The sequence below is a fragment of the Canis lupus genome, chromosome 29, assembly GCF_011100685.1.
Source record: "Canis lupus familiaris isolate Mischka breed German Shepherd chromosome 29, alternate assembly UU_Cfam_GSD_1.0, whole genome shotgun sequence".
NCBI classification, from domain to species: Eukaryota; Metazoa; Chordata; class Mammalia; order Carnivora; family Canidae; genus Canis; species Canis lupus.
In genome coordinates, this window is record NC_049250.1 from 22,548,962 (window position 1) to 22,574,230 (window position 25,269).

The 25,269-nt window shown below is 35.6% G+C and overlaps 1 protein-coding gene across 13 annotated transcripts in view; it reads right to left on the bottom strand.

Moving 5' to 3' along the window:
* STAU2 (staufen double-stranded RNA binding protein 2) overlaps nucleotides 1-25,269 on the bottom strand; it is a 296,823-nt gene that overhangs the window by 67,812 nt on the left and 203,742 nt on the right. The window contains exon 12 of one of the 13 annotated variants that reach the window (XM_038579531.1): nucleotides 22,593-23,518. The exons of 11 other annotated variants lie outside the window; for them this stretch is intronic. In XM_038579531.1, coding sequence (XP_038435459.1) covers nucleotides 23,387-23,518 — 132 coding nt within the window. In that variant the 3' untranslated portion in view covers nucleotides 22,593-23,386. Of the gene's footprint in view, nucleotides 1-22,592; nucleotides 23,519-24,101; nucleotides 25,195-25,269 lie in introns of those variants that run through there. One more of the 13 variants, XM_038579536.1, reaches the window with a different exon arrangement.

Below are 25,269 nucleotides of genomic sequence, written 5' to 3' on the forward strand. Positions count from 1 at the left end.
CTGCTTCTCCCTCTGCCTGTGTCTCTGCCTCTCTCTTTCTGTGTCTCATGAATAAATAAATAAAATCTTAAAAAAAAAAACCAAAACCAAAAAACACCTAAACTGTGTTCCTATTTCTAAATTAATGTATTTTATTGGTAAAAAGAAGAGTTTACACTCTTATTTGTTGGGTATGATTTTTTATTGGCAATTGAAATATAAAGCTACTTTGTATCACATTATGGGATGGTTGGGTATGACCCAAAATACCATGCAAGGAAACTGATCTAATAGAAGTGTACTGGTCTCTTTAGAGATTTCAAGTGCCAAATATGTATAAAATTTGATGATATATAGAAGAATATATTTATGGCATTCAATAACTTACAGATACTATATTAAGTGTGCTGCTTAATATAAAAACCACATAATAGAGAAGGATTTCTTTATTTTGCTACATGTAAACAATGTGCTTTCTCCTCTCAGTTATATAAATACTTAGCATCATAGATCAATAAAGTAAAAGTATTGTGTCATTTAACTGGAATTGAGAATTTTTTAATGGTTAATGAGAATAATGGTCAAAATGTTAAGTTTATCTTAAGCATTTACATTTTTCTTCTGATGAGTTATTTTAAAAAGCATATTATGAGTAACTTTACCAACTGATTTCTTTTCTTATCTAATGTCTTCTCTATTTAATGTCATATTATAGTCTTTCAGTTGTCAAGTAAAATGTCAATAAAAATTGATACTTTCTTCATTACTTAATTTACTAACATTTAAAGACAGTGTCTCTTAAAGTAAATCATAAGCAACCAGGGGGAATAATTTCCAAAGCTCAATATAAATGTGTATAGTTAAGATTAATTCTTGGGTTTATCTAATGAAAAATGTGACTATAAAATAACAATGATTAAAATATTTCAGAAATTATGTATACAAATGAGTACTGTCTTATTAATATTCATCTGGGAAATCAACAATTAATAAAGTGTGGAATTCCATTTTGGAACTTTCACAAGACTGTGTGAATGTGTGTGTCTTCTCTGTCTCTCTCTTCTCTCTCTCTCTCACACACACACACACACACACAAAGTTGCCTTCTTTTATGACCACAATTTCAGACACAATGCTACTTAGCTTATATATGACTTATAGTTATTTCTAGGAATCAAAGCCACCACAAAAAGTGATAAAGTTGCTACCAAAAGAATGTTTGGAAAATTCTGAAGACATTTCTGAAAGTGGAAACTTAAATATATCACTAAAATAAACATACATTGCCTCCCAAGATGCTAACATGGCCACTTTGGAGGAACCAGTACTTAGACGTATACACTCTGGAATGTGTGTGTCTCTGTGTTTAACTGCTGTATTTGAAAGAAGTAAGCTAGAATGGAAAGAACTGTCGGTATCAGAAAGCCTGGGTTTGAGTTTCAGCTCTGGCGTTCATAAGCTGTGCAAGTTTGGGTAATCCTTTCACCTTTTTGAGTTTCAATTTCCTCATCTTTAAAATAAGAGTTGATCTAAACCAGCACAGTCCAACAGAAATATAATGTGGGCTACATATGTAATTTTTACAGCTACATTTAAAAGTAAAGAGAAACAGATGAAATTAATTTTAATAATTTTTTATTTAATGCAATATATGCCAAATATTATCATTTCAATATTTAATCAATAAAATCATTAATGAGATCCTATACTTTGGTGGAGGGGTATTAAGTCTTTGAAATCTGTGTATATTTTGTACCTACAGCATGTATCCAGTTTGGACTAGACACCTTTCAAGTGCTCAGTAGCTACATGTGGCTAATGGTTAACATATTGGACAGCAGAGATCCAGACAGTTGCTAAGAGTTCTTTCAGTTTTAAAAACTCTACTACTATTTAAAAGCTCTACTATTACTCTATTGTCAAAATTAATATATTAATAGAAATCACATAAAATTCAGCCAAGGATATGAAAATTATAGATTCAATGCTTCCATGAGAGGTCTACTTTCATCAGGAAAGATTTGTTACTTTCCTATCTTATTGGGCATTTTTAAACTGGGGATGATTTCTCCTAACACTTAACAATCATTAAGAAGTAAGGAACTGGCAACTATTTCCTGAATTCAATCCCAAAGGGTGGATTAATTACTCTATTAAAGTGGTTTATGTCTATTAAATAATCGCCAAGTCCCCATTTCATATTATATGATGCAGATTTGACCTACATCTGAAGCTTAGGTCTTTACGTAATCCTAAGAATCATAGGACTGTTTTCAAATGAATAAACATTCAAAGTTACTCCTACAGTGACTAAGTCTATTTAATTTCTGCTTTGTTTCCTTTAGTCTAAATGAAATGAAAAGTCTAAATGATATGAAATAGTTTTTATATTAGTGAACCACACCATAAGCAACTCAATGTTTAATAACAGATATCATTATCAATTCATGGCAGCCTATTACTGGGAAAGGCCATGCTCATTAAACAGGTGATGATAGATTCTAACAGAGAAAAATGGATAAACCATTAGCTGTTGCACACCTTAGTAATTTAAAGACTGGGGTAGAACCTGCTTGCATCACAGGACAACTTTTCAATGATCAATTATACTTGTGACAGACTCCTGCAAGTTATTTATCTCCAGGTACAATTGTACATCATCTCAATTAGCTTATGAGTTTGCTATACCAAACTTTACAAAAATTATATAAAGGTATTGTCTGATATTACTGTAATCTTTGAAACCTTCTTTTTCCCCTCAGATTTATAAAAATAATAGCACACTCAAGTGTTTTGTATCATTATAAACCATTGTATAACAGAAATCTTATTTTAAAAATAATTAACATTTCACATGCTTTGTCAAAATACAAGAAGCGTTTCTGAAAATCTCTAAAATGTATTTCAACATTATATATAGTGAAAGCTGATATTAATTCTTATTTAGAGGGGGCAACATAACAACATATTTGATCCCTTAATAATTAGCATAACATATGCTAACACAACATATGTTGTGTTTGTAAATTTGCCTCTCAGATAAAATCATGTTATTTGAAGTCAACTTTCTACCTGATTTGTATTACTTAAGGAGAATTCAGCAGAGCCAGTGTGATACATACTACTGTCTTGTTTCTGAAGAAAAATGTAAACATTTATTACAGAAGCCAGTGGAGAGTAATAAAGGTAAATTCAGGGAGACTCTTAATGTTATGTGGCCTATACCTAGTGGACTGCCTGGCACTTTGGAGTTGTTCAATGTTTGTTGTATGAATGGCCATAGAAGACATACACAGTACAATATATATGTGTGTAAATGCTGTGGCTGCATTCATTCTATAAATAAATACACACACAATACATATGTTATGTAGATACGTGTATTTTTTTTTAACTAAAGAAACCTGTTAGTAAAAAGTTATAATTTGATTTTGAAGTCGGAATCTTAGTTCTCCATTTGGGTGACTTCAAAACCCAAATCCTGAGGTGTCTGGCTGGCTCTGTCAGTGGAGTGTGTGGTTCTGGATCTTGGGATTATGGCTTCAAGGCCCCCAAATGAGTGTAGGGATTAGTTAAAAATAAAATCTTTTTAAAAATTTTCAAATCTTTCTCCTGCTTTCATTCATTATGCACTGCATTCATTCATCAAGTATTTATGTCACCAGCATTATGAAAGGCATGGGACTGATACAAAAAGAATAAATATGTCATGAAAACAAACAGACCAATAATTATGAAAACAAAGGAATTGCTATTTGGGGAGATTAAGAAACTTGCCCAAGGTAACCCAGACCGTTGAGCACAAGAACCACGTGTCAAATCTCAACCTATATGTCCTCCAACTATCCCAGGAAACATAAGCCTAGAGCTGGTTAGAGAATGTGATGGTCAACTTTATGTGTCAACTTGGTTGGACTGTGGTGCCCAGTTGCTTGGCCAAATACCAGCTCAGATGTTGCTATAAGGGTATTTTGTAAATTTAATTGACGTTTATAAATCAACTGACTTTAAGCAAAGGGGAATATCCTTGATAATGTGGGTGGGCCTTATCTAACCAGTTGAACATCTTACAAGCAAACTAAAGTTTCCCAGAGAAGGAATTCTGCCTCAAGACCATAACACAGAAATCCTGCTTGAATTTCCATACTGCCAGTTGCCCTATAAATTTCATACTAAAGATCGTAACAACTCTGCCCATGTTTCCAGCTTGCTAATCTGCACTATAGATTTTAGACATCTCAGCCCTCAGGATAAAACTTAGGTACAGCAGCATGTAAGGGGCCCCCAGAAGACAAGATGTCAAAAGAAAAAGATTAAATCAAGGCAGAAGAGGGTTTCACAAAGGAGGGAAGCAATAAGGCAATAAAGGTCAACTAGCATGAGGGATGAGTTTAGGCCCTGGTATTTGGCAATTATTAGCACAATGGTGACCATGGCCAGGGCAACTATAGTGTGATTAGGATACAAATCATACTGTATTCCTTTGCACTATATACCAGTAAGTAAGAGACGAGTAAGTGGAAATAGTTTGGCAATACAGAAAAAGAAGAAAATAATATAATAGCTCAGAAAGGAAGGTATAACGGAGGGGGAAGACTTTAGAATGAAGGGGATATTTGTTAGTTGAGGGAGAGAAGACATTAGAGAAGAAGATACAGGCAGATGGCAACTGTTGGGAAACAAAGTCCTAGAAGAGCAGAATATCCCAGAAGATGGACTCTAGACCACAGAGGTAGGGGTAACTTTAATCAGAAGTGTAATACCTCTTAGTCCAAGGCAAGTAGTATTTAGGTAAAGGAGGTGGTCTTCTGAATTGCTCTGAAGCTGGGACTCCATGTCTTATTTTATTTATCCTTTATTTTCTCAGGGAATTTAGAGGTGAGGTTATGGTTAACAGTCATTATTGAAATATACATATATTTCAATATATATATATATATAGTACTATAAGGGATTCAAAAAAAGCATGAGATCCATTCTCTGCCAGTCTACCGGTCCAGCTAATATGGCTTACTATATATTTAGCCACTAAACAAACAGTTTTAACCATTCCTAGTACTGGATTACAGAACATATTGTGGGAAACTTTTAGCCAAATATACTAATTTCTGCCAGTGATCAGTAAAAAAATATTATTGGTCCTCTGCTTTTCATCATTTGTACAAATTTTTTTAAGTAGAAGCTTGAAAATAAGATTTCCAATATATACTTTAGTTATAATTCCAATTATAAACTTTATAATAACTATTTTATAATAATTATAGTATTATGTAGTTATAATAATTATATTATGTAGTTATAATAAAGGCAATAATATAGAATTATAATATATAATATACTAATATATATAATATATAATATATAATTATAATAATAATTATATTATAACTACATAATCTTACTGGTCACAAGAACAGACCACTACAATAATATAAGATCATGATAAAATAGCACAGTATATTTTATCTTATTATGTTCAAATGTTTAGAAAACTTAAGCTTGAGACCAGTGATGAGACCAACAATTCTTTTATTCTTTTCTTTGTTTTCTTTTAAAGATTTTATTTATTTATTCATGAGAGACCCAGAGAGAGAGGCGGAGACACAGGCAGAGGGAGAAGCAGGCTCCATGCAGGGAACCTGATGCAGGACTCGATCCCAGGACTCCAGGATCACACCCTGAGCTGAAGGCAGATGCTCAACCGCTGAGCTACCCAGGCGTCTCTCTTTTATTATTTTCTGAACTGTGAATATAAAGTGATTATACAAATGATCTGTAACATTTTTCCTTAAAATATAAAGATATTTGCGGTTTTCTCACTTCCTACTAAACTAGGAGATGGGTGGTTGGGGACTAAAATCTTTAGGTTCTCCAGTGATGCGTTAACTGAACCAAAAGGACAACTTTACTCATTTCAAAATGTTTTATTATAACAGCAATCTTCGAAGGCAAACACAAAAGATTCTACTATGCTTAGATTTTAAAACATAAATAACCAATTTAATGCATCACTAATGATGTACAATAGATGTCTTCTTGTAGTACCAATTCAAATAAGAGACTGATGTAATCTGCCGGATACTTCAAAGTAACTAATTTGATAATAAGAAAACACTCCTTTTGTGCAAACTTTCCTACTAAAAAAAAAAATGCGGAAACCTTCCCAGTTGGATATTTACTAAATAAGTGTTGAACTCTCATTAAAATGTTATTTAATAAGAGGAGAACTAAGTACTTTAGGTCTTAAAAATTTATCTTGAATAACATTACAAGTGGAAATATAACCTAAATCCAGAAAATAGATATTAATGGCAAAGTATGACCTATTTTAGAATTGTGTATTTCAATGTCTTAAAACTTTTAAATATCGATTACACTTGTTGCTATTATGTTATACATTCCATATACACACACTCCAGATGCCTTATCTACGAAAGAAGGATACTAGTACATTTAACTTCTCTATAAATCTTCCTCAGCAAATATAAGTAAAACATTTCCCAGGCTCTAAACTTCTAAAGGTAAAGGCTTAGGTCAGTTTCCTGAACAAATTCTATTATAATGTTTAACATATTTTTCTAGGGAGAGAACCTTTGACTTCTTTCTTTGTTCTCCGTTACCTATCATGGAATCCACAATTCCAGCCTAAATGGAAAAACAATATATATATGTATGTATATATATATATAAAACCCAATGAGTATTTCCAAAAGTATGTTTAATAAGATTATTATTTCTGACCAAGGCCATTTGCAGTTTGTCTTTTGGCCCACAAATGTCAAACAAAATATAAATGTAAATAAGACGTTTTCAATTATCTGTTGTTTCTTCTCCAGGAGCAGCTAATCCTGGGAAAGTACCAATTATTCCACAAAGGAAAAAGAAAGAAGGCGTTTCCATTTCTATAGCCACTGTGGGGTGGGGTGGGTGCAGTGTCCAGAAGTGGCACACAGGACATGATTCTTCGGGTTCCTTCCAATGGTATTCAAAAGACCTGATTACCTGATTTGTGAAAAATATTTTCTTAAAATTAGAAATTATTTTCTGGCAAAGCATTCAGGGGCAGCAGAATAGCCATGATGTTGCAGTAGGATTTTCCTGCACTGCATAGTATTTTAGGATGTATGTTCCCAATTAAAGAAATAAACTGATTGATCTGAGTGATATAATAAGTTATCAAGAGGGCAGTATTATATTGTTTATGCCATAGAATTTTAGAATCAAAAAAAGATATGTCTCAAGTTAATGTGCTAAATTATTTCTTGCTTAATGTAATCGTATGTGTCCTACGCCAGTCAGTACTTTAGTCATAACTGCTTTGCATATGTACAGATTTTCATGGCTTCTCACGACCCACTGGGTGGACTCCAAATTCTTTGTCTTGTCTTCCAAGACCTTCACAGTCTGATCTCTCTCTCTCTCATTCTAGTCCTTGTTCTCACAATACCTAAAGACTACAGCTGTATTTCAACCAGAGTTCTGTCCACTGAACAAGGCTCACTCCTCCCTCCCCAGAGCCTGAGCTCTTGTTAGCCCTGCAGCCAGACCAAATGCCTTTTACTAAACGCCCTTTTCTCTATTGACTAGAGGGAAATCCGGTTCATGCTTCACCTTCAACAGAGAAGGCCATCTCCTGCATAAAATTTTCTTAGCCCAAAACATCCCTGCCCTGTCCTCAAAATTCCTTAAACATTTTGCTTATATTTCTCATAGGCCAGTGATCTTTCATTTGCATTATAGATTTTCTTCTAACCATGGTAGATCACTCCTTAGGGGGAGCATCCATTTTCTACACACACATCTTCAGATCCATTGACCCATATATTGTCACACTGCCTTGTATGCGGCAGACATTCAATAAAGGTTTATTGAATGAATTAAGTTTTATGTCATCATAATCTTTTATTCTGGATTTATTCTTCCTTGAGCAGTCACTGTAGAAACCAGTGGCAAGAACTGTTACTGCCTATAATCTCCTCTCCAAAGCAAACAATAGAAATGATTAATCTCTCAATTATAAATTCAATTGGAGGTGAGACTAGAGATCAGCCTCATTCATAAAATGAGACAGTAGAAGCCCATAACAATACTGATGCCAGGGACTAGGCAATAGGCCCTGAATGATAGGTTTCCTTGTAATGGTGAGAAAGATATACTGCATATGAAAGCGTACGTGGGGGACATCATTTGGCGTAAAACAAAAATGAATACGTGGTACACCGAAGCGCTTTATAATGAAGTTTTGCTTAATATATCCCTTACTACCCTATATAAGTGGTCAAATTTTAAAACCTCCAAATCGATGAGGCTTAAAGTCATAGCAAGGCTCATTTCCTGAGATGATACATGATTCTCTGCTCAGAGTTCTATCTTCTACATAAATTGAGAAGACTGTAATGGAAGAATGAATAAAATAGGGTTTCCTTTCATGGAACTGACCTAAACGGTGAATCACAATCTGAAAGTTACTCATCTAGAACAACAACAAAACACCCAAGCACCTTGCCTCTAGTTTCAAAAGCAACAGTGTTTCTTCTTTCTTTCTCTTCCTTTCTTTTCTTTCTTTTTTTTCTTTCTTCCTGGCACATAGAGATACTGAATAAATATTTGTTGAATGGATGAATAAATGACTGGCTGCTCTTCAATTAGACTATTAAAAAAAGAACACTTGGACAAGTGATGCACCGTGGATATCTGAGCATGTACTTGAGAGGAAGAGATTTTAAAATGTGCCTTTTGGCTGAGATTTGAGCACTGTCCCCCCTAACTTTATACTGTTTCTGGTTTTGAAGGACGAGAGCTGCAGGGAAACTCTGTGACTGTCTGGTGGTTCTGGCCTGGGCTTACAAACCTGAGGGAGGGGGTCTGTTTCTTTCAGAATTAAAGCAGTCGCCTGCTACTTTTCCAAAGATATCTGGAGGCAAAAGGATAAAGTAAAACCCACATAAAAAGAAAGAAAAAATACTCCTAATAGAAGGGAAAATACTACTAATGTTAATATTAAAAAATAAAAGTGAACTAATACTTGGTGACCCTCATAAAGAAAATCTTTAAATAGCACACTTTGAACAGGCTATTTTGTCTCAGGCTATTTTGAAGTGTATTCCAAGGCCCCCAAAATTAATGAGACCTCCAGAAACCTTTCATATTCATGCAAGCCCAGAGGGGAGAGCAATCTGCAGTGATTGGTATTAGTTTAAATTAGGACTTCTGATAACTTCCTATCAGGTACTACCAGATATAGTGGCTTACAAAGTTGGTAAAATTTAGTTCAGGCTTCAATAGTATTTCTCAAAAAAATTTGGGACGAAATTGTGAGTGGCCAGGGTAATTTTCTCTTTAGTATTTTATGTAAATATTTAAGTATTTTATAGTGTGTCCCCAAACTTAAGTCTTTGTTACCAAAAATCAACACAAGGTATATCTTCACCCTTCCTTCCTCTATTTTACAGGAAAGTTTAGGTACTACACAAGTGTATATTTCAACTGGATACAGTGTTTGAATTTTTCAAAATGATAATTTTAAGGTCACATCATTTAGGAAGAAGTGACATAGGAGGGCACAAAAGTCCTGTTGTTTTCTTTCTCTCTAGCAGCTTACTTTTGCCACCTAGTGGGGGAGGCAGTTTCATAGTTGGGTTCGTGTTTTGTTTAAGACCGAAGAGCAGAAGTCAGCTTCTTACTAGAAAATGATTAAACATTTCTTTCACATCAAGGTTATCGGATGAATTTTTTTTTTATAACCTTAAGTGATTTTTTCAAACTAGCCTGGTTCCATATCTGTTGGTTTTCCTTTAAGCAGTTAGTTTTCACTACAATGATTAACCTAGATAATTGAAGGGAGGATAAATCCTTTCTGTATATATTTTTAACTTGTAACTCTGGAAAAAACCCAAAACCTCTCCTGGTTTCCAATGGTTCTGCATCCCCTTACCTTGTAGCATTTCACAAAGTGTATATTTTGGTTAATTCCTGTATTTTGTGCTTATAGGGGGATCAAATTTATACCTTTAGCCCTAATTTCTCATTGTGACTCTGACCTCAACTCTTTAGTTATCTGAGTATCACCTCTGGAACTGACATGTAAAATGTCAAAAACCTAAATCATGATCCTCCAAGAGAAGGATGAGTTTTCTTTTGAACCAGTGTGGCAGGCCTAACCAGAGCTAGAGTGTAGTCTAGGGTTAAACGTGGCAGAGATATTTTTTTTTTAAGTATGTAAAAATTAATGAAACAAGTTAAGCAAAGGAAACAATCAGAAGTCAGGATCAGTTTACTGGGCTGGGCAGGAGGAAACATGATGATCAAGAGTTAGGGTGGAGCAATAATAATTAACAGGAATTGAGGTCAGGAACATAGGAAATTTGAGGCAGGTCACAAAGCTGAAGCTAAGAAAATTGGAAATAAGAGGCAAAAGAGGTTGGAAAAAGTATCAAGCTCAAGTCCTCAGCCTTGAGGTACATACGGGGATGAAGAGGGCTGAGGACCAAGTAGAGAGTGCAATTCTTGGGCCTGGAAATGCATGATGATGTCTGGTTCTCTGTTGTAAGCTGTGTCAAAATAGGAAAAAACAAAACAAAACAAAACCCAGTCTTCACAGAGTTTGCTGGAGTTTCTTGAGGTTCCGGATCCAAATAAATGATTTCTTACCAAAATTTCCATGATCATAAATGGTTTTCTAATCCTCTTGGTCTCAGAATTTGAAGCTTGTCAGGGTGGCTTTAAACACCCTTACTGAGGTATAATTTATATACCCTAAGGTTAATCTATTGCAAATAGTTTACAAATAGTTTTAGTAAACTTAGAAAGTTGTACACAATCTAGTCTTAGAACATTTGTCACTGCAAAATTCTGTGTCCATGTGCAGTCATTCCCTCCTCCCATTCCCAGCCCAAGGCAACCACCAATCTGCTTTCTGTCTCTATAGATTATTTGTCTTTTCTGGAAACTTTATATAAACAGGATGGTACAATATGTAGTCTCTTGTGACTGGTGTCTTTCATATAGCATGTTTTTGAGGTTCTTTGTTGTAGAATATATCAGTTCATTCCTTTTTATTGCTAAATAGTATTTTATTGTGTGGATATATCATACTTTTTATCCATTCACTGGTTAGGGGGCATTCAGATTGTTTCCAGTTTTGGGCTATTATGAATATTCACATAGGAGTCTTTGTGTAAAATATGTTAATTTTTCTTGGTAGTAGATATAAAGTAGAATTGCTGGATCATGCGGTAAATTTAGCTTAAGAAGTTGCCAAATTATTTTCCAAAGTGGCCATAGAATTTTACATCCCCACCTGCAATCCATGAAGGTTTCGGTTTCTCCACATCTTGTCAACATTTGTTATTTTCTACCTTTTTTAGTATAACCATCTTAGTGGGTGTGAAGTTGTATCTCATTGTGATTTTACTTTGCATTTCCCAATGGCTGACGACGTTGAGCATCTTCTTAGGTGTTTATTAGCCAATCATAACATTTTCTTTGATGAACTGTCTACTCATATCATTATCCATTTTAGTTGAGTGCCTTATTATAGTGTTCATAAGAGCTCTTTGTATATTTGTAGCCACAAGAAATTTAGCAGATACATGATTTATAAAGTTTCTAGTCAGTGCCTTTTCTTTTCCTTTATTTGAGAGAGAGAGAAAGAGAGAGAGAGAGAGAACAAGTGGGGAGGGGGCGCAGAGAAACAAACTGGCTCCCCACTGAGCAAGGAGCCCAATGAGGGGTCCAATCTCAGGACCTTGAGATCATGACTGGAGCCAAAGGCAGACGCTCAACTAACTGAGCCACCCAGGTGTCCCCTTTTCTTCTCCTGAATGGTGTCTTTTGCAGCACAAAAGTTTTACATTTTGACAAAGTCCAATTTACTAATTTCTTCTTTTATGGATTATGCTTTTGGTGCTGAACCTAAATTTTTGCCCAACCAAGGTCATGAAATTTCTCCTATGATTCTTACAGAAGTTTTAATTTTTAGGATTTGCAGTTAAGTCTATTGTAATTTTAAATTAGTTTTTGTATATGGTTAAGACTCTAAATTCATATTTTTCATATGGATATATAATTCTCCCAGTACCATGTCTTGGAAAGAAATAATGCTTTCCCACTTAATTTCCTTGGCACATTTGTGGAAAATATATTGAATTTAAATATAAAGGTTTATTTCTGGACTGTTCCATTTGATTCTGTTCCATCCACCTACATGTCTATCCTTATGCCACTAACTTGAATATGTAGTTTTATAGTAAAAATTTGAAATTGAGTAGTGTATGTCTTCCAATTTTGTTCTTCTCCTTCAAAATTGAACTGTTCTGGACCCTTTGCATTTCCATTGAATTTAGGATCAGCTTGTCAATTTCTAAAAACAAAACAAAACAAAATGAAATCCCTCCTGGGATTTTGATGGACAATGTATCGACCTTATAGGTCAATTCAAGGGACAGTGGCAACTTAACAATAATGGGTCGTCTAATCCATGAATGTTGAGTGTCTCATATATTTAGATGTTTAGCTTTTCAGTAATGTTCTGTAGCTTTCAATGTAAAAGTCTTTTTTATTTTTAAAAGATTTTATTTATTAATGAGACACACACACACACACAGAGAGAGAGAGAGAGAGAGAGAGAGAGAGAGAGAGAGAGAGAGGCAGAGACACAGGCAGAGGGAGAAGCATGCTCCATGCAGGGAGCCCGATGTGGGACTCGATCCTGGGACTCCAGGATCATGCCCTGGGCCAAAGGCAGGTGCTAAACCGCTGAGGCACCCAGGGATCCCCTATACAATTGATTTTTAAATATTAATTTGTATCCTAAAACTTTAGGAACCTGTTTTTAAGTTCTAATAGGTGTTTTTTGTATGTGTGTATATGTATTGATTTCTTAGGATTTTCCTAATACAGGAAGGATCATGTCACCTACAAATAAAGACAATTTTGTTTCTTCTATTCTAAGCTGCATGTCTTTTATTTTTTCTTTTTTTTTTCTTTTTTTTATTTATTTTTTATTTTTTTCTTTTGCCTTTGCTACAGTCTTTAATTATATTAGTCAATTATTAGTCAATAAAGTCAATTATTTATTAGTAATTGTGATCAAACACAATAAATTAATAAAGCTTCTACATTGCCAATGGAGCTGTGTTTGGGTTGGGGAACTCATTCAAACCTCAAGGAGTTCTCAAGTCTCTCTTCACATTGACTTTCTGCCAGACCCTCTTGCATCTCCTCTGCCTATGTGCAGAATTCCATGTGCAGCAAGGGATATATAGAGAGCTTCCTTCTCTGGTCTCTCATGCAAGTGTATGAACCCTGTTGATCAGCCAGGAATATGTGTTGGTTTATCAAAGTCCCTTTCACTACACTATTTCCCAAATCTTGGTAAATTTCTGGCTAGTCTGTTGGTTTGTTGTTGACCCCAACCCAGACTATAACCTCAGGTTTACTGAGCTGCTAGCTAGCCTCTCCTATTTATTTGCCACCAAGATGTCTACTGTTATTCACAATGCCTATGGGCATAGGATGTCATATTCCACTGTTTGTTTGTTTTTTAATATTTTATTTATTTGATAGAGAGAGCACACAAGCAGGGGGAGCAGCAGGCAGAAGGAGAGGGAGAAGCATGTGCCCCACTCAGCAGGGAGCCCGACATGGAGCTCAATCCCAGGACTCTGGGATCACGACCTGATCCAAAGGCATATACTCAACCAACTGAGCCACCCAGGTGTCTCTCACATTCCACTTTCAATCAAATGATGTCATTCGTCCAGTGAAACTGCTGGTTTTCATGGCTTTCCTCATCCTTCTAGAACTACTATGCTGACTGAGCCTGTAGGTGGGGCATGGGAGCAGCTCAAGACAGGAACACCACAGAATCGTACTTTTCTTACCTGAAGTCCACTAGTTTTTCCATGAATAAATGCTTTTCCATGAATAAATTTGTTGAGTGCTTTTGGTCAATTTCCAGAGTCCTAAAATTGCTCTTTTTGATAATTTTGTCTAGTTTCACTGTTGCTTTTTGAAAACAACTGTCCAACTCTCATTCTGCTGCATTGGTAGTGTGTCTCTACAGCTATTTTTAATTGCTCTGTTTCTTTGTCATACTCAGCTGGTCACCAAGGTCTGCTGATTCTTTTTATGCAATGTGTCTCTGAGAGAGATATTTTCTTGGCATTTTTAGAGACGCACTCAAGATAACCAGCACCCATTCATTCCTGAATTACTATGATAGAAGCTTTCGTCCTCACCACAATCAATTTTGCGTCTGGCTACTAACTGATCTTACAGATATCAGCAAATCATATCCCTTATTACTGACTAAAGAATGGTTCTTTGCTGCAAAAAGCATAAAATTCATACTGCTTAACCTGGCTGTCAAAATGACTGAATTTATCTTATGCAACATCATTTATTCCTGGAACTCCCACCAAGTTGAGTTTTTCTTTCCCCACATATTCCTTTGCAAGTTCCACATTTCAAATTTTTCTTACGTTGTTTTCCCTTATGACTTGTCTTTCAATTTTTGGTCCATCAATTCCTAAAAGCAGCTTAAGCAGGCGAACTCTTCTGCTCTTGATCATTTTGGTACTCCACAGATTTTCAATATTCATATATATAGATTTTGTCAACATTTCTGACATTAATCATGTCACCTTGTAATCAGTCCTCGATTGTTTCTGTATGTGTTCTGTTGTTTCAATATTTTTTCCCTTTTAAATGGATTTTTTAAAGAGCATTTTAGGTTCACAGTAAAATTGAACAGAAAGTACAGAGACTTCCCACATATACCATTTCCAACTTTTGATTATACCCAATATGAGGGCTTTCCCAGTTTACAAAATTGGAAATAGTTCTTACCACTTAGTACAGGGATGGACATGCTTAGTACATGATTGCTGAATTAATAAAATGCTTCTTAATTTCCTATGGAAATTTTCAAAAATCTTTTAAGAAAAATAATCACTTCAAGATGTCTCTATGCCTTCCCCTTGAAGAACTTAACTCTTACATATATTTCTGAAAGAAGTGATATTTTTAACATTTTTAATAATTTGTGTGGCATGAACACCAATCAATGAAACCAAACAACAAAACAGTCCTGAAAACTCCTGTTGGCCCAAGAAACGATCCATTAGTTCCTAGATCATGGGGAGGTCCTATAGGTCCTAGACATGAGGCCATGATGGGTGAAATATGGGGCAGTAACTATTTACCAAGTAGTATGAAAGTATTTGAACATTTTAACATATATACTTATATCAGAGGACACAGACTATCAGTCCCATCAACAAGTCAATTGATATTCTCTCAATTTTATAATGACTGTAGAATATAATATCTATAAAATGGACTTCTGTAAATCATAGGCACTTTTGGATTTGAAGAGCAATATGAGAACAACAGAGAAGGACAGACAACAGTCAGAAGCCAATGTTAAGGGTCAGTTAGGCAGCACAAAATCAAACAGAAGAAAAGTACTAGTAGGTCAAGACAAACCAACAGAGCAGAGAGGAGCTAAGTAACCAAGAGTCGGAGTTCAAGGTTCAGTCAAAAAGATAGTAAGGATATGCTAGGTAAGGAGACCAGCACATAGTGGCCTAGGAAGTAGAAATGTATCAGCAAAATAGAAACTCTGACAGCCAAGCAAATCTGTCCCTGAGCTGAAAAATTTCTTATTATGTTTCCTTTTACAGCAAGAACCTATGTGAAGGCATGACCTCTCTCTGCATATGAGGTTAGGTAAACCAGGTGGGAAGCCTACTGGCATATTAGTCTTTCAGAGTGAGAAATTTAAGTGTGGGTCTTGGTAGAATGGTGACACTTCTTATCAAAGGTACCAGGTATTGCCTATGAAGGGTAACAGACATTTTTTATCATTATGTTGACTCTGATTAATTTCAGATATGCTAAATATTTCGGGGCTTAAAACTGTCTTCAAATTCTTTCATCAGAGGATGCAAAGAGAAGCAATTTAACTAAAGGGTATTTTAAAAATATGTGATCTGGAAAGGCATTGGCTGCCAACTTAGAAACAAAGAAAGCAGGCCAAATAACTTGCAGCAATTAAAGAATAAAACTGAATATTCTGAAAAATAACTGGTTTGTCTAAAAAAAAAATTGGAAATGGGGAGAGGCATGACTTAATTGAAGGTGTGTTACTAAGAGAGAGAAGGTTTCTGTTTTTCAGTTTTAAATAGTATAATAAATCATACACAACACCATAATTTGAGTTTACGAGGAAGGTAATACTCTTTAGGTTATAAAAGTGACCTCCAGTGGGCAATAATGCTCTCAAATCTGTGGCCTAGGGAGCTATATTCCATTGATCGTCACTTTAAAAAAGTCTATATAGGCAACAGTTTTCCACTATAACTTTCACATCCATTTAGCCAATTATATACATATGGTATTTATTGTTTTAATAATGTATCTGGTTATGATTCATTAGTATGAACTGTTAACAGAAAGGTTTGTAGAATATTTCCCCAATGATCTTCAAATCAACTTCAAATATATAGATCTATAGAACAGTAGAAATATTAAGTTCCTACTCCAATAATATAAAATTAGAATACTGAATTAAAATTAAGAAACTACTGACATGGAGTATGTATCTAGGTGTCAAATTGAACAAAGCTTATTAGGGAGAATAATAGAAAGTATTTTTGGTTCTGAAATTATCTTCAAAGGGTTAATATGTTGTGAAATACTGAACTACAGGTAAGCTGGGGTACAGGTCAAGTAACCACCCTAAAAATCTTTTTTAGTGTAGTTGAGAAAAGTCAGGTTTCTTGAAACTTAAAATTTCACACATTCTGTTGATTAAAATAGCTGTTATTCATCACTTCAGGAAAACGTGGGAGAAAGAATGGGTTTTGACTATAGTCCAAAATTATTTTATAGGTCAAGTTAATAAGTCACTTGTGTGCACAATATCACTGGATATATGCAACCTCTTAGAAATGTGGTCATGCTATACTAAGCATAAATGAAATCATGAGTCAGTTATAAAATATATATTTAGTCTTCCCACTACCTTCCCCTATAACTCACTGTTGGTTCTAGAAACTGCCTATACATCTGAATTGAAAGAAGTGAAAGATCACTATGGAAACAAGAGAATAGTCCCTACTACTTAAAAAAAAAAAGTCCAGCTATGAAGTGTTTCTAAACAGGATTTCGAAAGGAAACAAAAGTAACTTTCTTTCAATGCTCTGATGATCACTGATGAAGAAAGACTTGTTCCTTTAGAGGATAAAATTGATTTCCATTGTACAGTAAATATATCCAAAATTCAGTCAAGTCTAACTATGCTATAATATGGGAAGTATATCTAGAAAATTGGCTCCGTTCTAAAAGAGAATGAACTCTGAATGACCATGTAGAAAATAACCATTTGATACAAAATTCAAAAGGTGGATGTCTAATGTTTCTTCCTTCTAGTCCTGGAATAGACTAGCATATTTTTTCTATAAAGGGGCAGATGGTAAGTAATTTAGGCTTTGCAGGCAATACGGTCTCTTTCATAACCACCCATCTCTGCTGCTGTGGAGTGAAAGTGGCCATTCCATAATACCTTAATGAATGAGCATGACTAAATTCCAATCAAACGTTATTTATAGGTACTAAAATCTGAATTCCATGTAATTCTCAAATGTCATGAAATAGTACTCTTTTGATCTTTTCTCCATCATTTCAAAATCTAAAAACCATTCTTAATTCAGGTGGTAGGCTGGATTTGGCTTGTAGGCCATAGTTTGCTGACTGCTATTCTAGTCCATCAGTAAGAATTAACTATCCAGTGTGAGAAGCTGTTCCTAGTGACTTTCTGCTGAAATGTTTTGTTTGAAGATATGACTGAATTTGTAACTATGTGTGGTGATAGATGTTAACTAAACTTACTATGGCAATCATTTTATATAAAATGTTGTACACTTAGAACTAATACAGTGTTATATGTCAATTATATCTCAAAGAAAAACAAAAAACAAAAGCAAAACACTATGTAAACTATTGGGCTAATTACTGAAACATAAAATGTAAAGAAAAAAGATATGGTTAAATTCCTTAACTATAATATATATTTGTGTAAAACGAGAATATCATATGATAAAGTTAAAAATCAGAAGAAGAAATTTTAGTCCTATACTCACGGGGTATGTTTCGAGTAGGGGAAATATTTTGAAATATTTCAATATGAAAAAAAATCAGGAAATGTGAAAGCAATTTCTCAAACATTAAAGTTGATGTGCCTTTCTAATATCACTCTTAGCATCCTGTTTCATAAAAAGTAAATGAAAATCAAGTTACCTTTTGAATTCTGGCAGCTACAGGATCCCAGAGAAGCTGCCAATGGCAGTGATTGTACCCTCTCTGTCAACACCCCATGGCACTCAGCACTGTGGCTTGATATGGGGAGCAAGTAAAACAGCTAAAGTTCCAAAACTCACGTTGAATTTATGTAATACAAAGAATGTCAGAACTCTATTACAGATACCTCTGGGATGATGCTATGGGATCTGTTATTATATAATGCCACTTAAGGGTGTCCTTATCATATTAATAAAAAGCTTTACTTGTCTTAGGTAATCATTGCTCAAACCTATGAAGTTCATGCCTCTTTAGATTCTGAGGACTGCAGTCTCAGAACACGAAATGACAGGATTCAGTGGATACTGACTTGTGTACTACACTATGGAATGCTAGAATCAGGAGGCAGGCCCTGGAACTTTCAGGACACTGAGAAGGTCATAGGCATATGTGTGTTAGGTTAGACAAATTAAAGGTTACAAACAGATCAGTGAGAGAATTAACGGAAATATATGATGGATTCCTAGTGACAGATACATATGCTCAGACTATGTAAATACTCTGAGGTCTACACATGCGGGTACCAGAATGATTTCACAAATAATGTCCTTAGAAGGCCACCACGAGAGAAAGCATACTGGGACAAAGGTTGTATTTCTCTCACTAATTCTACCAAATTGAGTTCTACCAAATCCAAGTTAATTTCATGGTCTTCGAAATTCAATTCAATCCCATCCTATAAACATGAATTGAGCATCTCCTCTGTGTCAGAGCATACACCTGGAGAATATTAAGGTGAATAAGACACTGTCCTGTTCCTCACAGAAGTCACTGCCCAGCGGGGTAGACTAATATGAAAAACAATGGGAAGACAGTTTGATAAGTGTAACAACAATAATGTGGGAAGTTGGTTTGGGGAAAGCCTTTTGACTGGAGTGACAGTGTGGTTAGATCTGATGATACAACAATTAAAGTTCCTCTTATGAGCAAGGAGGGAATGCCCAAGCAGAAGGAAGAGGTACAAAGCTACAGATGCAAGACAGCATGAGACATGGAACATCAAAACTGCCAGAACATGAAGTATGTGTAGAAGTTAGCTTCAGAGCAAATGGTGAAGGATGAGACTGGAGACAAAGGCAGGGAGCAAATCATAATGCAAAACACATGTGGCTATTGAACACTGAAGTGTGGCTAGTCCAAAATGAGACATATGAAGAAAGGTCAAATACCTCAATAATTTTATTTTTGTAAGATTTTATTTATTTATTCATCACACACACACACACACACACACACACACACACAGGCATAGACACAGGCAGAGGGAGAAGCAGGCTCCATGCAGGGAGCCTGACGTGGGACCCAATCCCAGGTCTCCAGGATCACGCCCTGGGCTGAAGTCAGGCACTAAACCACTGAGACACCCGGGTTCCCAGATACCTCAATAATTTTAAACGTCGATTATATGTTGAAGTGATACTTTAGATATATTGGATTAAATAAAATATATTACTAAGATCAAGTTTACCTGCTTTTTAAATTTTTTTAATGAGTCCACTAGAAAATTTAAAATGATATATTTGGCATTTAATTCCTCATGTAGTAGTTCCTGTAGTTGATTCTTCAATAACCATTTTGCCCCAGGCATTTAAACTCATGGTGATGTTGGAGCATCTGGGTGGCTCAGTTGGTTAGGCAACAGACTCTTAATTTCAGCTCAGGTCATGATATTGGCTCAAGTCATGATCTCAAGATCCTGGGGTCAAGCCCTGTGTCATCGTGGGGATTCTGCTTCAGGATTCTCTCTCCCCCTGTGCCCTTCCTCCTGCTCTCTTGCTCTCTCTCTCAAATAAATAAATCAAAAAACCCAAACAACAAACAAACAAAAAAACCTCATGATGATCTTGGAGCGCCTGGCTGGCTCAGTCAGTAGAGCATGTGATTCTTGATCTTCAGGTCATGAATTCGAGTTCCATGTTGGGTGATTACTTAAAAGATAAAATCTTTAAAAAATAAAAATAAACTCATGGCGATCTCATTTCCCTTGATAGTGACTAGTTTAGAGATGGGCTTGTGAATGACCCAATCGAAGCCTACACCATGAAGGAAAGATGGCTGAAGAAGTTCCCAATATAGATGTCTTTGCCCCCTAAAAGGAGACCAGTAAGATCAGATGTCTCATTTTCTTTTAAATGTGGCTACATTGGCAATGACACAGAGAATGTGGCTCATCTTTCCATGAGCCAGAGGGTGAAGCAGAGCTAAGAAATGAAATAACCTGAGTCCTTGTTGACATTGCTGAGCTACTTTATCAACCAACCCTGGAGTTCACCCTTCCTCTGAACTTCCTATTATGGGAGATAACAAGGTCTTCATTGTTTAAGCCATGAGTCAGGTTTTCTGTTACTTGTAGCCAAAAGCATCCTAGCTGACACACTCCATTAGACTACAATTACCTCAAGGGAAAGGGACTATATGTACTATCATTTAAGACCATCTAGTACTACAAAAGTTCTGAATATAGTCTATAATCAATCCATGTATTATTGTTGTGATAATATATATTTAACATGTTTGAAGGCTTTTTCTTTCTTAGTTTTAAATTAGTATACAACTATAAGATATTATGGAATAATTACTAAGGAAAAGAGACTTTTAATTAATCAGAAAAAAAAAAAACTATGAGCAGAATTTAACTAATCAAAAGTAGAGCAAAATACCCATTAGATTTGTGGCATGTTACACTTCATGGTTGTCCTTTCACTGAGAGGTCCGCCTAGAATTCCAGTCAAAGCACACACACTGGATCAACTCCGCTTGATTGGCTAAGGACATAAACCCTTACAGGTAATATAGCAAATGAAGCAAATATATAAACACTATAGTTTATACCTCACAGAATTATTATGAGAATTAAACAAAATAATGCATATAGGGCTTAGCACAATATCTAGTACACAGCAGACACATTTAATATAAGTTTGGTTCCTGTTTCTTTTCTGTTGTAGAACTGTTCATTTCATAAACTCTAAGTACTATGCTACGTATGCATCGTCCTTTACTCTTACCATAATCTCATTTTGTGTTGACTGGAAGTCACATTCAAGCAAATAGTAATTTACATATATTACACTTCATTGGAGAGCTAGTGCTTAGTTAGATGGTTGATTTATTTTTATTTTATATGAAGCAAGTGAGTTCCAAAGTAACCTGAACGAACTGAGGTAGGCAGTGATAAAACTATTAACTAGAAATTAAGCTATAGTATTTTAACTAATCTACTCTGTTTACCCAGTATTGGTGAGATTATGAGATTAATAATGCAGTCTAAATAAAGCTGAATAAAAATAAAAAGACAGGGAAGGAAGTTTATGACTTTGAGGCTGCCTAGATAGTGATTGATATAAGTAACAGACACAGAGTAAGCAGTACTCAGTGAGATCCAAGAGTGATGAAGAAAAATGTAGAAAGTGTCAGGCCAGAAGGAGAGAGTGAGGAATATTTGGTGAATTATACCAAGCTAGAAAATTCCAAAAAACTTCCTGCACTATCACAAAAGATTTTGCTTTCAATAATATCCAGTGACCAATATATATTTAATTTCCAACTAGGATCTATTGAAAAACATAGAGCAAAATCCTCACTAGCTCCATTTTACCAAATAAATGCACTCTTTACTCAACTTACATGTAAGGATGATTACTCTTCATTGAAATCACCATGTGATATGCAGATTTTAAATTTCACAGGATGATTAGCTCACTGAAGACTACATTAAGCTAGTATCTAGCTTATTAGGAGGACAAGAAGAAGTTATCTTTGTATGTTCTAGTATCTAGTGCAATACTCCCAGAGAGTTGTTCAGTTATCAAATGTTTGCTAGAAAGTATTTGAAAAGAAAATCAGTATCCAGAAATTTAAAATGTTTTTATTCTGGACAGTTAAATATTCCAAACTAACACAAATTTATAGTATCACATTTGCTGTGATGAATAAAGCGAACATACGTAGAACATTTTCACTCAGACACTGCAGGGAGTCCCAGGCAGCAATCAGCCTGAATGACTGGTCCACTGCCTGGATGAAATTCAGAGTTCCCAGATGGGAAACACAGATCCTTTCCCTGAAGTCAGGCAGGCTTAGACCACTTTTTGGAGATTAATAATTATCCTAGAGAGCCTGAAGCAGGCCTTAACTAACTACCAACGTTCGGAGAAACTCTAAACCAGGCTCTAAGTTCAATTTAGTGCACTCTAAGGTGGATCCAACATATTCAGAGAATGCAGGAAAGGGGACGTCATGCTTCCACATTTCCCTGGGGTCAATTCCATATATGGGTCACTGATAAAGGAATGAATCTGGCTTTTTTTTTTTTTAAAGTTAGGTTTATTGAGGTATAATCTAAATACAGTAAAATTTATCCTTTTTAGCATACAGTTCGGTAAGTTTAATAAATGCATACAGTCATGTCCTATCACCACAATCAAGATATGGTACATTTCCATCACTCCCAAAAATTGTTGTGACAATTTATGGTCAATCCCTCTTCAGGCCCTGGCAACCAATGATCTGTTTTCTATGTCTATGGTTCTGTCTTCCCCACAATGTCCTATGCATTGAATCTATAGTATGTAGCCTTTTGAGTCTGGTTTCTTTCATCTGTCATGATATAACTGGTAACAAAGCCAGTAAGACTGGGATACTGAGTGAAAAGGAGATGGCAGGAATTGAAATTGGGAGAGGTGGAGAGAGCCAAATCACATAGGGACTTACATGTCATAACAAAAACTTTTGGATTTATAGTAGGTGTGATGAGAAGCCACTGGCAGTTTCTGAGCAGCTGAATAATGCGATCTGATTAACTTGAAATATTTTTGGCTACTATGTGGAAGATATACCACAATGGAATAGAAGTAGAATAAACGAAGCCAGTCTAAAGACAACTGCAATTGTCTGCGATAAACAGGACTGGCTCAGTCAGTAGAGCATAAGACTCTTGATCCTGGGGTTGTAAGTTTGAGCCCCATGTTGGGTATAGAGATTACTTAAAAATAAATCTTAAAAAAAAAAAAAAAAAAAAAAACCATGATAGCGACTACAATGGCTACATCAGAGGTGGTGAAAAGTGGTCAGGTAACAGATGTAATTCAGAGGAAGGGATACTGGAACCGGATGTGGCATGCGAGGAGGAGAGATGAGGCAAAGATGCTCCAAGGAGCTTGGTGGTGTCATTTACCTGGATGGTTAAAAGGAAAAGACAGGGGAGGAGGGAGGAAGCAGAGTTTTTTTTGGCGGGCGGGAAGGGCGGGAGAATTAAAAGTTCCATACATTCAGACATCATCACAATACAGATGATGCTGCATCTCTCTCCACCATTCTGTAGATCTGTATGGACCTTTGATAGGTATTTAAAATAGTCCCTGTCCTCTTGCTCCTTAAGATATGAGTGAATACACTGTATAAAACATTTACTCTTTATTTTACTGAGTTCCTAGAATTAAATCTAAAAATGTACGGTAAACTGTAAATGTTCAGGGCTCGAGAGCTCTTCCATTTCTCACCTTTATTTTCTAACAGATAAGAACCATGTGAGTTTCATAACAAAGGACTGCCTCTAAATTTTACATATTTTTTTTTCTCAGAATACTTATTGTTGTTCAATTGCATTGGCTCAAATGAATTAAGAATAGAAAACATTTTGTAAATGATTATAATCTTTCTTTATTTAAAAGATTTTATTTGTTTATTCATGAGACACACACAGAGAGAGGCAGAGACACAGGCAGAGGGAGAAGCAGGCTCGCTGCAGGGAGCTCAATGTGGAGCTCAATCCCAGAACTCTACGATCATGCCCTGAGCCAAAGGCAGACGCTCAACCACTGAGCCACCCATGTGTCCCAATTTTTCTTACTTTAAAATGTTTTCCAGTATTTACTGACAAATAAGTGAGAAAACATTTAGTGGTCCATCCTTTCCAACTTACGAGATCAGGTTTATATTTTCAGTATGCTGAAGAAGTATTTTTTGCTTAGACCCTCAGTACGAGGAAAGGGTAATGGCAACATAATGCAGAAAAGCTAGAAGATGTGGAGTAGAAGTTCACTGTGTCTCCTTTCCTCAGGAAGCCAAATAATTCAAAGGATGAGTACTGATCACGCCATTACTTCCATTTGCGCCTTGGAAGCCACCAAAGTAGAGTTTGGTATACAAGATGACCATTCCAGTCACAGCTCCCTTCATTTACTCATCTATCCATCTTCCATCCATCTATCTGATCATGATCAATGCATTTCCTGAAAATCTTTTTTTATCTTAAAATGCATGTAAATTAATCATATCTAATACAACTATATTTGCTTTAATATAAAAATGTCTTTATTTACTTACCATTGAGTAAAACTGACATTCCAGATAGATGTAGTATAACACCTCCATGTACAGTTGTGTAGGTTATGTACTGAATACCTCATGGGTGCGGGGGTACTCTATTCATACTGTAGGTCTTATGGATTTGGATAGTAGAAACATGCCTTGAGTTAGAAGCTCCTTTTTCCTCCCTAATTTGTAAAAGTACCATATGGACTAACTAGCCCAAAACTTTTTATATCTTGCCACATGGACTGGGCATAAGCTTGAACCGCCTAATCATTTTATTCATAAAGAAGCCACATTCCAAGAGGTAAAGAGACAAGCTTCCACATGGCAAATCTACTTCTTGGCAAATCTAGGTTTGATCTTAGTCTCTATTCCCATCCCAGTGCTCTTTCATAGCAACATGCTACCTCTGCTAACAATGGGTTGCTCTTCTTAGATGTGGGTTTCTGAAGCACTCTTTCATTTCTTAGCTCAGCCTAAGGAGGACAAGCTTTTGTAGGATGGTTACCTCATGCTCCTCTTGCATTTGTTCCTGCCCTGAATGGATATAGAGAGATAAGGCAGTAGCTGGACTTCTTCACAAATATTCAAAGTAGTAAAGTTGCTAGATTG